General features: G+C 38.9%; 3 protein-coding genes across 4 annotated transcripts in view; 2 read left to right on the top strand and 1 right to left on the bottom strand.

Annotated features, from left to right (window-relative positions):
• Rnase10 (ribonuclease A family member 10 (inactive)) overlaps window positions 1-15,553 on the bottom strand; it is a 101,907-nt gene that overhangs the window by 8,185 nt on the left and 78,169 nt on the right. The window lies entirely within an intron of this gene.
• Window positions 5,229-5,876, top strand: Rnase12 (ribonuclease A family member 12 (inactive)). The gene has a single exon (XM_078048980.1). It carries the CDS (start codon window positions 5,264-5,266, stop codon window positions 5,702-5,704), a length of 441 nt encoding a protein of 146 aa, XP_077905106.1. The 5' UTR covers window positions 5,229-5,263; the 3' UTR covers window positions 5,705-5,876.
• On the top strand, window positions 10,509-11,110 carry Rnase11 (ribonuclease A family member 11 (inactive)). The gene has a single exon (XM_005342607.3). The coding sequence runs from the start codon at window positions 10,511-10,513 to the stop codon at window positions 11,108-11,110; it is 600 nt and encodes a 199-aa protein (XP_005342664.2). The 5' UTR covers window positions 10,509-10,510.

Below are 15,553 nucleotides of genomic sequence, written 5' to 3' on the forward strand. Positions count from 1 at the left end.
TTATGCTAATTAGCTTGAAAGAATCATTTTGCCATGTATTTGTATATCAAAGCATCACATTTTACCCCATAAATATATATGATTATTATTTGTCAATTCAAAAAATGGATGCATAGACAATATGGTAGATATCCACCACATAACATAGTGAAATTAATTCTTAAATGTTTTCTGAAAAAGTGTTTAGTTGAATACTTTACTTGAATAATTTTCACCCTGAATCTTTAGGTAAAAAAGAAACAACCTAACTTCCTTGAGTCAGTGAACCATAGATGATGCCTTTGTTAGAGCAGCTCTTCCTTACCCTGTGCAGACTGTTTCCAAAAACTCCCAGCTGAGTACCCTTCCCGTCTCATTGGCTCCACATGAATGGGATTACCCTGATCATTTATATTCACTGGAATCCACACCCAGGGCTGTGATGAGGGTAGATTTCCTTGAAGCCCATGGTAATGTGGAGAACTGGTAGCTTCTTAAACAAAATTAGGATTTGATTAGAATGGAGGAAAGGGAAACCTATAATGGATGGGTCTACTCTGACCATCTTATTTAAAATTATACATCACTTATCTTATAAAACTCTGAAGTGTGATTATGTTTATTTTTCATTTGCCTTTACCAGATATAAACTCTGTGAGAGCAGGAATTTAAAATTTTTAATAAATATCTGTGAATATATACAAAAGTAGAGAGAAAAAATAATGTATCCCATCACACTTATCCTCTTACAGGCAACACTGCCATAAAATCTACCACACTGTGTGCCTGTTCTCTCTTGCTGCCTGCTTTTCTTCTCCCCTCCCTTCTATCCTTCCTTCCTTCTAATACCCAATATGTTATTTCATTGTACTTTTGAATATATCTCCAAAAATACATTCTCTATATAATTATTACATCTTATAAAAGGAAAAATATGCATTATAATATAATGCCTCATCCATATTCAAATAAGATTCAAAATCTGAATGTTTATTTACTCTGTAACAATTTCTCCCTCTGTTTTGGCCATTGACTTTCTGAAGAAATTGGTCATTTATCCTGTGTAATGTCTCATATTCTGGATTGGTCTCATTGTGAATTTTTTTTTTTTTTTGTACCCATAGGTGCTTAACCATTAAGCTACATCCTCAGCTTTTGTTTGTTTGTTTGAGACAGGGTCTCACTAAATTTTGGAGACTGGCTTTGAACTTGTGATCCTTGTGTCTCAGCCTCTGAATTTACTGGGATTATAGGCTCCTTGTGGGACTTTCAATCTTGTGCTTCTTTTCCCTAAATTTTCTAGGAACTGCAATTTAAACTCAATTCTTTGGCAAGAATGCTTCATAAACTCTGTTAGGTATTTCCTATCACACCATATTAGGAGGTGCCAATAGCTAGCTTTCTTCTTCCAGTGATGTATAGGTCCAGTGATGTGTAGGTGGTGACAGCCAGCCTTCTTCTAATAGTTTAATCACTCAGCAGGTAAATTTATTTATTTACTGGTGCTGGGGATTGAACCCAGGGCCTTATGTATGCAAAGCAAACACCCTACCAACTGAGCTATATTCCCAGTCCCAGCAGGTAATTTTTTCTAGTTTAATTATTTCATTAGTGATTGTACAATGTGAATTTTCTGAATTTATAATTCTTTTCATATGTGTTTGCCACTATTCTTTTCTGAAGAATTTTCCCTCAACACATGAAAGCTGTTTGATTATTATGAAATATACACACACACACACACACACACACACATATATACACACACACACATACTAATTTTTTTGCAGTGCTGAGGATTGAATATAGGACCATACTAGGCAATTGTTCTACCACTGAGCTGCATTCTGAATCCTCTTTTTATTTGGAGACAGGGTCTCCCAAAGTTGCCCAGCCTGGTCTTGAACTTGTAATCCTCATGCCTTGGCCTCTCGAATAGGCGGAATTACAGGCATTCACCACATGGCTCAATCTGATATATAGATCTTTCAGTCTAGGTGGAATAAAAATATAATTCTTAAATTTTAATTGCCAATTTTCCAGGCTGAAGATATGGCCCAGAGGTAGAGTGCTTGCCTAGTGTGTGCAAGATTCAAAGTTCAATCCTCAGCATCATAAAAAAGGAAAAAGAAACTAAAACTTTCAATTACCAATTTTCATACAGAGGGGTTAATTCAGAGTCACTGGGGGAGATGGGTATAGTTGTCTTTTTACTAATGTGTCCCAGGTGCCTAGTATAGTGCCTGTCTCAAGTAGGTGTGTTCAAAATATATGTGAATGCTAAAAGTTCTTTATCATAAGTGACAAAAACCTTATAAAGTAAGTGACTGAGGAAATTAAGTCTGAATATAAACAGGCGTGAAGATTCTGATCTGGATCTCTGTACCCAGAAGTCTTTATAAGAGAGGTAACTGAGAATGGTTGTTCCTTAGTTGCTGCTGTTGGCCAGTGCATGTCCCATAGTAGAACAAGGAGCAAGAACATACTTCCCAGATTCCTTGGGATCCCAGCTAGAAAGGAAGAAGACATTTTAATAATGACAGGAAGTGAAATTCTCCCTAGTTTTGTAAGGTAGAAGGCTCAGAATTGTTTTTAGCATGGTATAGAAATGAAAGAGTGATGTAAATTTTCTTGCCCGAATTTGGAGAATTAGCAAAATATTGTCATTCACAGGATTTGACTTAATTTTGAAGTGAATGGAGGTCTTTATTTGGTCACAAGGCAACTGATGTGAAGATGGGGCCTTACAGGGCAGGTGGAATCCAGTAGACCTGGCAGAGATGGTACCATGGGGGTAGGGAGGGTTTTGGGGCAGAGGAAGGGGAGAGGTGGGGGAGTTAAAATGGAACTTTTGGAGGTTTCACAGCAGTCGGGCATTTTATTTTATTTTTGCTGCTCAGGATCAAACCCAGAGCCTCACACATGTAGGCAAGTACTCTATCACTGAGCTAAAACCTCAGCCTAGGTGGAGATTTAAAAAATCCAGTTTTTCATTTTTGTTTGTGTCATAACCTCTACTCAGTAAAAACAAACAAAAACTTTGGTGGCACCTGTTACTTTCTTGAACTTTGTGGGACTGAATCAGTTTGAAAGATTTGGCAGTCATAAGCCCTCTGTTCTATTTATCTATTGCTGCTTTACAAATTACCCCCTAAATGGTGGCTTAAAACAACCATTTTTTTCATCCTGAATCTGAGACTCAACTGGGCTCAATTAGTCGATTTTTGCTTGAGCATTTGCATGTAGCTTTAGGAACATGGTGGCTGGAGCTGGGTCACCTCCTAACTCTTTTGACTGCCTATATCTGGCACCCAGCCTGAAAAGACTTGGGCATCAAGGATCAGAAACAGCTGGGGCTTCTGAGGCTGCTGGGACATCTCTTTCTGTCCATGTGAACTCTCTTTGTGGTAATCTCAACAGAGTCATACTTAGCACATAGCAACTGAAGTTTCCCAGAGTAAATGTCCCAAAAGAGCCATCGCCAAGCTGTATGACCTAGCCTCAGAAGTGGTATAGTATCACTGGCACTATATTGTATTAGTGGGAGCAAGCACAAAATCCATCCATGCTCACAGGAAAAGACATAGACTCTACTTCTTGATGGAGGAATGGCAAAGTTCTGGAAAAGAATGTCGGATGGGAAATGGTTTGGGTTTTTTGTTTGTTTGTTTGTTTGTTTTTGGTGTTGCTGGGAATTGAACCCAGGCAGGGCTTTATGCACGCAAGGCAAGCACTCTACCAACTGAGCTATATTCCCAATCCAGAATAGGAAATATTCTGTGGCTATTTTATTTTTTGCCAATAGTCTGCCACATTGCCTTAAAGTGAGCACAGTTGTGGAAATTACAGAAGCTGTGCAAGGGTGGCCAACCACATTTGTAGTAGATTAAGTAAATTCCATAGTTTCTTGTGGGAGAGCTGAAACAGCTGGAGCCAGGCATCTCTTTCTATCCCTGTGGTGTCCTTATGTGTCCTCACATCATCAGATTTTGTACACAGTGACTGAAGGCACCCAGAACAGGTTTTCACTTCCTATGTTATTATCTTGAGGCCACTGCCCCAAATCAGTCAATACTGGAGCTAGGTGTGTCTCTTGCAATCCTGCAGTGCAGTTTGCTCCTTTGACAAAATGCATAATTAGGGAAATTATTAATAGTGTTTTACATCCTGATACAAATTTTAGTTTCTAGCAGCTGTTTGCCTTCTCTAATCTCCTTCTGTGAGTTGAACCAGGTCTTTATCCTTGTCCTAGACACCCCATGGGAGTGAAATTTGCTGAAGCTAGAATTCAGGTGTTCAGCATTGAGAAAGTGAGATTCTTGTTACCCTTGTAATTTCTCATCTTCACTTTAACCTTTCTGCAACTTGTTTCCTTATCTGTAGCTCCTTCATGGGTTTGTGGTAAGGAGTGATTGAAAATTTTAAAAATGAGCAATACTGTGGAAAGACCACATCAGAACTCCACTAAATGTTGTGAAAAGTCCATGCTTGTATCATGAGGACCCATCTGGGACCTGCCTCACCTACCTTTCCCTCTGAAGGTAACTTCTCTTCCTTCCCAGTGGCACCCAAGCACACTGCTCTACAGGTCCCTCCCTTTCTGCTCTTTCCACTTTTGACCTCCCCACACCCAACTGGCTCCCGGTCAGTTATTGTTGGGCAACTGCAAGGCACCAGGAATTTTCTCAGTTCCATGATCAAAAGGATATGTTACCTGTGAGGGCAACAGCAAAAGGAACAGGTGAGAGAAGAGAGCACAGACCCAAGCAAGAGCCATACCAGGAGGAATTGAGAAGAACAGACTGGAAGACGGGACTAAAAGCATGTGGGATTGGGTAGAACTAGGGCCGAGAAAGCTGTGGGGAAGGAAGTCATTCATCAGTATGAATAAAACAATTTGGCATGGGCATTTTTGAGCAAATTCTGTCTCGTCAGCCCTGGGTTAGGCATTTTGAAGGCTTTGGGAGAAATAAGAGATGAAGTACTTGTTATCAAAGAGCCTGTAGAGACAGAACAAATAATGGAAATAACTACAAAACCGTTAAATACAAAGCCAGGAGCTGATGGTGGTCTGAGGGGCTTTTTGCAGGGAGCAGTCACTCCAATCAGATCTTATAGGTTCAACATGATTTTAATTAGCAGAGAGACGAAAATGAAGTTTCCTAAAAGGATGGGGGTGCAGCCAGGGGGCAGAGCAGTAGGAATCTGACTACCCTCTCTTCCTTTCTGTCTCCCTTACTTTACAGGAATTAAAGCTCAAAATGTAAAGGAAATCTTACCCCTGATGATACTAATGGTGATGGTTTTCTTAATGCTTCTGTTCTGGGAAAACGAGCTGAATGAGGATGAAGTGGGATCATCCATAGAGCACTTGAACGTGGACTACCCTCAGAACACCATTCCTGTGAGGTACTGTAACCACATGATCCTGCGAAGAATCATCCGGGAACCTGACCACACATGCAAAAAGGAGCATGTCTTCATCCATGAGAGGCCTCAAAAACTCAATAATATTTGCACTCCTTCCAACAAGGTGACTTGCCGAAACCACTCCACCATTTTATGCTACCAGAGCACAATAATGTTCAAAATGACAGTTTGTCAACTAACTGATGGCACCAAATATCCTGCTTGCAGGTACCAAATTGCACCCCCCACAGAGGGGTTTGTTCTTATCACTTGTGATGAGTTGGGGCCAGTTAATTTCCAGGGATATGTTTTATAAGTTGAGATCAATACCTGAGTCTGCAATCCTCCGTGGTCCTCTCTCAGCAGCTCTTGAGCTGGTTGTCCCTGAGGCAGACCTGAACTTTGGATACGGGTAAAACCTTGAATGATGTAAGTAGCTATTAGTAATTAATTTGTCCTTCCAATGTTACTGAGTTGGAATCATTTAATTCTGCATCAATAAAAATAATTCACTGAATTAAATCATAAACTCTGCATATGCTTCATTTTTTTATTTTTTATTTTTTTTGTTCCTTGTCCCTGAATCATTTGATGAGAGCCAAGAATGAATTCCATCCAGGCAAGTATGGGATTAAGGTAAAGTGAGGGACAGTAATTTAAGGTGCAAAATTTAAGGGGGCACTGCCTCTAAAACCCAGTCATCTGGATAAATAATATTTTAATTCAAATCTTCTAAAAATAAAAATGAATTCAAAAATTCTGATGTATAAAATATCTAAAACTTTGAAGAGCCAGAGTGACAAGACTGGGATTAGCGTCAGATTCTACTATTTAAGTTTTTAATATTTCTATATTAAGTATTATATTGCATTGAATTTATTTTTGTTTTAAACAGTTTTTAAAACATTGCATTAAAATATTATTTATCTTGATTACTGAGTGTTTTGACACCCCTTTATATTTTGTGCCTGGTGTAAGTGCTTCTTCATCACTTAATCCTAATCCCAGTCCTGACGCCTGATCCAGTGTAAAAACAATTGAGATTACTCTTAGGGTCTTTTATAAGGATGGTACAAGCTCAAACTGCATCTGTTTCTATTCAATACCTCCTTCTGTGCCTCAAAAGAAAGGATAAAGGAGATCAGACAGAGCTTGAGGAATCAGAAACTATTCCCCTTAAAGACTGGAGAGAAATGGAGAAGGATCTCCCAGGGAGGAGTTGAGACTCTCAGAGCTCAGTGTTTCTCCCCTCTGCATCTCTGAAGGACACAGAAAGGACTTTGAGCCAGACTGTGGACTTCTTTCCCCCTTTAGGTCTTGCAACTGAATCCACTCTTTAGTTACCTGACATTCAGCTATGGGCATTGTAAGCTTTCAAGCAGAGGGAGAAGGAAGAAGAGAAGCTCCAAATTCTGGAAATTTCATCAGGTCCTGTTCGTCTCTGACCATTAGTTTCTTCATCTGTAATAGATCTCCACAAGGTAATCTTTGAGGTTTATTCCAAGTCTGTCCCTCTCCAGTTCTATTTCTGGCCTTGTTAGGAAGGTTTGGTATTTAGATACAGTAAGAAATAAAGAGTTATTAGCAAGTAAAGGCCAACTTACGGGGTGAGTACTTTTGAGCCATGATGTTACAATGCTATACCAGAGATTCACAGTGAACTGGAGCAGGCATGAGTGGTTCCCAAGCTTTAGAGGGCACTTTCTGTCCTGGTCTTTTCAGTTGAGCGACTTCAACTGTTGCACTGACCATTTAGATTTAATTCAAGATCATATCCAAGAAAGAGGTAGACCAATGCTAATTGTTAGCTCTGTCTTTTGTAAGCATCAAGCTCTGATGAAAACATGGTTATTCATAGTGATAATACTTTCCCTCTAGAATGGCCCTATTTCCCTTTTCCTTTCTCCAACCTCTACAAATCTCCTTCTCTTATACATGACTCCTTTAGGTCCTTCATAATCACTGTTCCTTGCTCCTCCAATTCCTCTGATACACCACTTTTCTAAAAACATTAACCTGGCATTGACCTCAAATAAGTGATTTTCTGCATGAGTCAATTTATGGAGGAAGAAAGTGAGATCATCAGTAAAGGATGCTTTATAGTCTTATAAGTAGGCAAATCTTACCCATGGATAATGAAACTCAATTGGAAAACTACCCATCTGGGGGGCAGATTTCCAATTGAGTTTCATTATCCATTTTTCTGTGGGAATTCTGTTTCATTGTTATCTTCAAGGAACTTTGGGTCCCACCAAGTGAACAACCCTCAGCATCTGAACAGAAATCAAGAAGGAACAGGTAGTCCCTAGCATAGGACTTGAGTCTTGCTAGCTTCATTTCCTGTGTGAAACTTTGGAATAGGTTAACATTCCTTTTAGGGCCCTGCTGCTAATTCTGAATCCTTTTCCTATCAGTATCCCTTGGTTTCCTCTCCTCTCCTTTCTTTCTCAGTGGTTTTTCTTCCCTGTCTTCCCTAACCTTCTCTCTTCTAATAAAAAACAAATCTTTCAGATAAATACATTCCCACTGCAGCGCAAGGAACTGAGACTGTCCTGTGGAATCTATCCTCAGAATACTTTCATTTAATAGGGATCAAAATTCAGTTCAAATGAATTATGACATTTTGGTCATTTGTAATTTAGGGGGTTTTATATATATATATATTTTAATGAGCACCTACTAATTTGAAATCAATCCCAGGCAGCTGTGCATTCTGTCCATTTGAAATACATATTTCAGAAAATCTAGGCATCTGTGCCTGCTCTTCTTCCTGTTTATTTTTCTCCTCATTGTCTTCCTGCTTTCCTGTTATCATCTCTCTATTAATGTCAATGGTAAAGGATGTAGAAGTTTAGAAAAAATGATTCCCTTTTTTTTTTTCTTAACAACTTCTTCTTCTTTACTTTCTCCAACATGTACCAACATGTACTGTTCTTAAGGTACACTTTCAAGGTACACACATGAACACATCCACTTATTTTTTTTATTTTTTTTTTTTTTTGTTCCAGGGATTGAATTCAAGGGCATTTGACCACTGAGCCACATCCCCAGCCCTATTTTTTGTATTTTATTAGAGATAAGGTCTCACTATGTTTCTTAATGCCTTGCTTTTGCTGAGGCTGGCTGTGGACTCGCAATCCTCCTGTCTCAGCCTCTCGAGCCACTGGGATTATAGGTGTGCGAATCTGTCAATAATAATCAACCCAATAATTAAGGCTTATACATTCTTTTTTTAAATTTTTTTTAATTTTTAATATTTATTTATTTATTTTTTAGTTCTAGGTGGACACAACGTCTTTGTTGGTATGTGGTGCTGAGGATTGAACCCGGGCCGTACGCATGCCAGACCAGCTCGATACCGCCTGAGCCACATTCCCAGCCCCAAGGCTTATACATTCTTGATGCTAAATGTTTGCTCTAATTTTACACATAGGACATTTTAAAAATAAAATAAAATACTTTTAAAAGTTCATGTGTACTAATGTCAAGTTGGTGGTATAAGAAATGAATGATAAGTACAGAGAACTGAGACATGAATTTGACAGACTTAAATGGTAAGAAAATTTGTCAAAAAAAGAATGGTATCTGAATTAGGTTTTGAAGGTTTCTAAGAGGAAGAAAAGAAAGAAAAAAAAGTTATGGTGCGTATTCAAGGAAGAGAGGGTCACACTAACTGACTGAAGCAGGTTTGTGTCACAAAATAATGGGAGATAAACCTTGAAGGGCAGCTTGGGATCAGGTCAAGTAGAGACTTGGCTAGTGGGCTCATGGGATTTGACTTCCTCCTGCAGAATCCTAAAGGATTCTGAGATAGTGTCATTGCAAATGGTGTTTTTAGAAAAGCGGTGTATCAAAGGAATCGGAGGAGCAAGGAGCAGTGATTTTGAAGGTCATAATGGTAATCATCTATAAGAGAAGGAGATTTTTAGAAAGGAAAGGGAAATAGGGTCATTCTAGAGTGAGGGTATTATCACCATGAATAACCATGTTTTCTGGGATTCTCACGAATTACCTCAAATAAGTGATTTTCTACATGGGTCAAGCTGGGCTATATTGTTAGCAAATATTGTTAAGGAACTAGTGTGTGTACTGTTCAGTACACTAAGCTGTGCAGAGTGATGATGATGAATGGGAATTTGTATTCCAGGTTCAAAGAGTTGTCAGCCTCAGTAAGGGGGTAGAGGGACTGAAATGTGCCAACTAACTAGAATAATGAAAAACATCATAAAATGAAGTGCAACATAATCCATGCTGCAAGGTTTCAGAAAAGAAAAATCACTCTAGGTTGAAGTATAAATATGGGAGATTTCACAGAAAAGGAAGCAGAGGGATATCGTGGGTCACTGAAATTCTGATGATCCAATGGACATTTTGTTCAGTTCTCCCTGAGCCTCCTTGGTTCCACATTAGCTCCTCCATCAATCTCAGAAAATCCTCTCTACCCCTTTCTTGCTCCTCCTTCCCTTAGTTAGACACAACAACAGAAACTCCCAAGAAACAGTTTCACTTGTCCTTCATCAACCTGGAATCTTTCTGTGCAGGATCAACTTGCCAAAGGATCAGGTACAGGTGGATATCTCATGGATGAAAATGGGGGAAAGAAAGGATAGATGGGGAGATGGCACTGTGTGTGATTTTCTGCATGTGTGTTTAGTGTTGATTTTTTTTTTCAAGTAACTGCCATGTGCCATGCAGCGGGGCTATAGGAGATAGTGAGGAATGTGTTGGATGAGATGATTGGTCCCCACTATGGAGACAGTAGACCTCATAATGGTGTAAAAAAGGGAAAAGGAAGAGAAATGAATCGTTTGTTCCAATACTTTAAGCCTATCACCATAATGATTCTCTTTCTTTCTTTTAATAGGTAAAGTGAAGTTATATGAGGTAGAGTGAATTGTTTTTAAGTGGATAATCAGGGATTTGAACCTGGGTTTTAAGACCACATAACTGATTGTCTTTTCATTATATCATGCTTCCATTAACATATGGAGGAGTCTTACATATAGAGGTCATTATGGGGAATATTTATTATAAGGATAAAAAACCATCTCCTTAATATTCTCCTTGATTTTATCTTTTATCTTTTTATCATTACTGCAGAAGAGATTACATTAGATCTGAGATGGAGACCTTCTCTCTGCTGTTGCTTGGTCTGGGGTTGGTTCTTGCAGGAACTTCAGAAAGCATAACGGAGATCATTAAAGAAGAATTTTCAGAGGAAGAGGTGCAATATGACATGGTAAAAAGTGGCCAAGAGAAACAGACCATTGAGGTATTAGTGAACTTGACCCTGTTAGATAAAAATACCAGCTTCAGCATGTCCAAAGATGTTTTTCCTTCCTCACCACTGACATTCAGAAAGTTATGTTATAGTGTTCCCAAGGGAAACAGGCCAGGTAATGACAAAGAGAGTTACAATAATATGACCGACTGGAGAAAAGTTTTAGAAGCTAATGGGTCATGCAAAATGAGCAATATTTTCATTCATGGCTCCATGGAAGTGATCCACGGGGTCCACAAGTCCCCCAGCTGCACATGTGGACAGAGTCCTGGCATGAGCTGCTGTGAGAGCACAGAACTGGAGAACACTATGTGCCAGCTCACTACACGCAAACAACACCACCGGTGCCAATACCACAGTGTTACTTCATTGAAGAAGATGTTGATAGTGCTGACAGGTCATTCTCTGATGAGCTGGTTAGTTAGTGGCTCTAAATTGTAAATCTGACAAGGCTTTGGGACTAGGGTCCATGTAAAGGACATATTCGTGCTCATTATTGTTTCTTTCCTTCTGTTATTCATATCTACCCCCTTAACACTATAGGAAACTCAATTGTTGATACTATCTGGATCAGTGAAAAGTTCAAAACTGGATAATGAAATTTAATTTATAACTGATCCTGGAGTTAAAATTCTGTCTCTCACATACACATATACTCCCTACCCCACCCCTCTACACATACATATGCTCTTTCTTTGAACCAAACAGAATTCTGTTCTAGCTAAGCTATAAAGCCAAAAACCAGTCTTCCCCAATTAGGCAATTTAAGGAGAGAGCTCTGAAACAATATGGGTAATTAGAAGTTAATTGTATTGCCAATGAGACTCTTCAGAAAAATTAGTGAACGATTATGGGAAATATTATTGCCCCTCAAAGAAGTGTGTGCATTGATGTGTGCAGAGAGGTGAGCACCCACCTCATAACCCAAGGGATGGCAGAGGGGAAAGACCCTTTGCCTTTAGCTGCTGCTCACAGTGTCAACAGCTCCAATACTACTCAGTCTCTATTCCTTGGCCCTCTTCCTTATCTAATAGGTTGCAATAAAGAGAAGTAATAAAGCTTTTATTGCATTTTTGTTTTTTTCTCAAGCAAATTCTTGCTATTCTTGGGCCATGGGAAAGGAGTGGAAAGCCATGAGGAATACAGAAAGATGGGAATAGAATGTCTCTGCTGAGTTCCAGACAGATGGGTTCTTGTTTGATGTTTTATAATACTGTAGTGAATCTTCATGGTTCACCGCTCTGCTTGAAGCATAGCAGGTATCTTGTTCTTTGGTGTTTGCATGGATGCTCCTGTTTTTAACTCATACACCCTCTCTCTATTTTGAGACCACTCTTTTTTAATGTTCTAATTTAAAATAAATGCATGTAAATGAATGCTATGTCACTGTAACATTTTTCTTGTTGTACATAACTCTTTATGTCAATTTTCCCAATGTTTTTCACATTTGGTACAGAATTCTCATTTTACTCGAATTGCAAAACTCGGACAATCACATTTTTTGCCTTTTTGCTGAGCTTTTCTTGTCAGTGTGGTGGTTGCTTAAATCAATATTCACTGTGGGTTTGGTCAAACAGGTATGTAATAAGCACTCAATTTGAACTCAGCAGCTGGAGGACAGCATCTTAAGAGCAATGCCTGACTCCCAAAGGCCTCTCCTCTGTAAGAAAACCTGGGACACAGGAAGGGAGATATACTTAACTGAGTCCATTGCAGGGATAGTTCCATGTAGCGAGTCTGATACTACCACTTATTCAACAAGTGGAAGGGTAGGTTGTATCCACAGTACAGTGGTCCAAGCAGGCTTGATTCAAATTTAGTTCCCATTTCAGTAACTTCTTTCCAACAGCATGTCTTCTGGCTCTGGATAAGGAACATGTCAGCGCCAGAGACAATAACTATTTAAACTCTGGGACAGGTTTTTTTTTTTGTTTTTTAATGTGTAAGTAAAAAACCTAGTTTGTTCAAAATTCAGTACATATTTCTTCCCTCACCAGAAAGAGGAGTAGAGATCCAGAACAGATACTTCTCTCCAGGCCAGGGGCATCCTTCAGAGAGGCTTAGTTAAGACCCACCTTCCACTTCTCTGAAGGAATCAGGAGTTCTGCCTTCCATTTCTTGGGTACCCTGATCTCCCAGGTTTTTAGCTCATCGTCATACTATTAGGATGTCTGAAATGTACAGAACTTGAAGGTGCTGTAGAGAGCTAGCACTTTCGACCTTCAAAGCACATGTCATAACGTGCAACCTAGATTCCTCCATGAGGCAACTGGCCTACGATTTTAGATTTTTCAATGTTACATTTTTATAATGTCCCATTTCTGCTTCCAAACAAGAGAGAGCTCCTTTGTTCTTAAAGCTTCATACTTAAGTCCCTCAGTCGAACTTTAAAGCCTATAATGCTTTGTCTCGGCAACCTGTCTCTGGGTTTTGAGGCTGCCGTCCTCATTGCAAAACTTGTGCCTCTATCTTTTCACCCTTCCTTTCCCTTTACTCACTCATCTTAGTCCACATTGGGCTAGCCTCTTTAGTGATTTTTTCCTCAATTGCACAAGGAGCATCCAACCAGTAATTGTCCAAGTATTCTTTTCACTTATTAAAAAAATAACATAGACACATTATACCCTATAGATGAAAGGAAAAGTTAGAGGGGAAATGAGGCAATAAAGAGAGAGAATCAATTGTAAAAATGGTCTGGAAGGAAGAGTTGGATAGAGAAATGAGGCTGAGCCGTGCTGACAGGTTATTCAGCATATGAAAATTCCCTTATTGTCTCTAATCCTTCCCTCTATTTTCCCAGCATAAAGTGTACTAAATTTCTTTCAAGTGACAATTCTGAAATGAAATCAAGCACTTGGCCTCAAGCACCCAAGATGATATTGAAGGAAGGAAAGTCCTTTACCACCACAGATAAACCCTCATGTAGTTTGGGGGAGGGGGCTCACCCCTAAATGATATATCCTCACTGGGATTCATTTTCCTTACCTACATCTGGGTTCTTAGACTTTGGTATGAGTCAGGATCACCGCAGCAGAGTTCTCACATTTTTATCCAAATCGACCTTCCTTCTTCTCAAGACACAGAGGTACAATGAGGCTGCAGGCTTCCAGCCACACTTCCTTTCCCAGGCTCTCTGAGCAAAAGTGATGTCTTCCAAGTTCAGGTCTTACCACACTGGACTAGCCTCTCCTGTGATTGTTCTCTCAATAGCTCCATCCCTAATGGATGTGTGTGTGTTCCCGTCTTCAATTGTGCCATTGCTGATAAAGTCCTAGGAACAGACTAGAAAGCAAAATGGAAGCCTCATCCCTGAGTAACTACACTAAGCAGAGTTATTTTGTAAGTCGGTACTGCTCATGTTTGGGCTGTTATATGAGAGGAAAAATAAACATTTTTATTTTTAAATGCACTATACTCTAAGATTTTGTTTCATGAGCTTGCCCTTACCCTAACAAATTTAATAGCTTTAGGAGGCCCAATCCCTGGGCCATAATTCCAGAGATTTGTATTCCAGGGATCAGAGGCAGGACTGTAGCATGTAGTTCCCTCAGAAAGATGTTAGGTTTGCTGATGGGCTATAAACTTTGAACCCCACTGACTAGATGAACTAAAAGCTTTCTAATCATAAAATATTTTGACTTTAGTCCTAAGGAGAGAAAAGAGGTTGCTATCTAAGTACTCAGAGCCTTTGAGGACAGCACTAAGGCCAAAAAAATCAAATTAAATCAGAGTGTCCACCTCCTACACAACCTCCCCAAATAGCAAAGCATTCTTTTTATTCTGAAAGTCCCCAGCCATACATAAATCTGGAAGAAAACCAAAGTAACTCATTTTTCCACCACAGTGGCTGAGAAGCTGGAAGAGATATCATACTCATGAAATACACCCTTTTTATTCCTCTGACCAAAAAACTGGTAGGTTTGGAATAAGACAATTTTTAAAACCTTAATCCTGCCAGCTGGTGGCTTTTTACCTGTAATTCTGTTGACTTGGGTGACAGAGGCATGAGGATCACAAATTTGAGGTCAGTCTGGGAAATTTAGTGAGAACCTGTCTCAAAGTTAAAAAAATAAGTAAATAAAAAGAACTGAAGATGTAGCTTAAAGGTAGAGCACCCTGGATTCAACCCCAGTACCACCTAAAAAATAAAAAATAAAAAAATTCCTCAATCCTTCTTGTTTGTAAAGTTTGCTAAAGTTTCTCAAAATCTCACACAACAATTATCATGGGGCTGTACATTAGCAATAACCAAACAATTATAATAACAAAATTTGAGGTCTTGTGATGTGCTAGGCATGGGCCTAAGATGCACATATTCTTTTTATTCTCAGAACAACCCCCCACAAGTAGATACTATTATTATTATTCCCATTTTATTGGTGAAGGAATAGGAGTACAGACCTTACGCAATGTACAAAATCACACATATAATAAGCGGTCCCTTGGGAGCAAACAAAGACAGTCCAATTCCATAGGCTACAGTTTTAGTCACTCATCTTTATTCGATAGAAAAAAAGTAAACTTGCTCAAACAATACAGAAAGAATTTTGGAATTCTCTGGAACAAATTCTACCTTACTACAATATTTTGAGGGTTAAATGACAGTTGTTATTATTATTTTTATTATGACTAGTCAGGGCACTGAGCTAAATACATAAGTGAAAAATGATTTCTAGTGAATTTGTCTACCAAAGAGTTGATGTCTTTAATGTATAAAGAGGTCTTTCAGTTTAATTAAGAGAAAGATGAACACACCTACAGAAAAATAAATGAGGGTCGCAAACAGAAAATTAACCAGAGAAGAAATAGTCATTTAACATTTGAAAAATGTTTTTCTTTCTATTAAATGTAATATAAGTAAAAACAATGTGCTATTATTTTTGA

This window comes from Ictidomys tridecemlineatus, chromosome 5, assembly GCF_052094955.1.
Source record: "Ictidomys tridecemlineatus isolate mIctTri1 chromosome 5, mIctTri1.hap1, whole genome shotgun sequence".
Classification (NCBI taxonomy): domain Eukaryota; kingdom Metazoa; phylum Chordata; class Mammalia; order Rodentia; family Sciuridae; genus Ictidomys; species Ictidomys tridecemlineatus.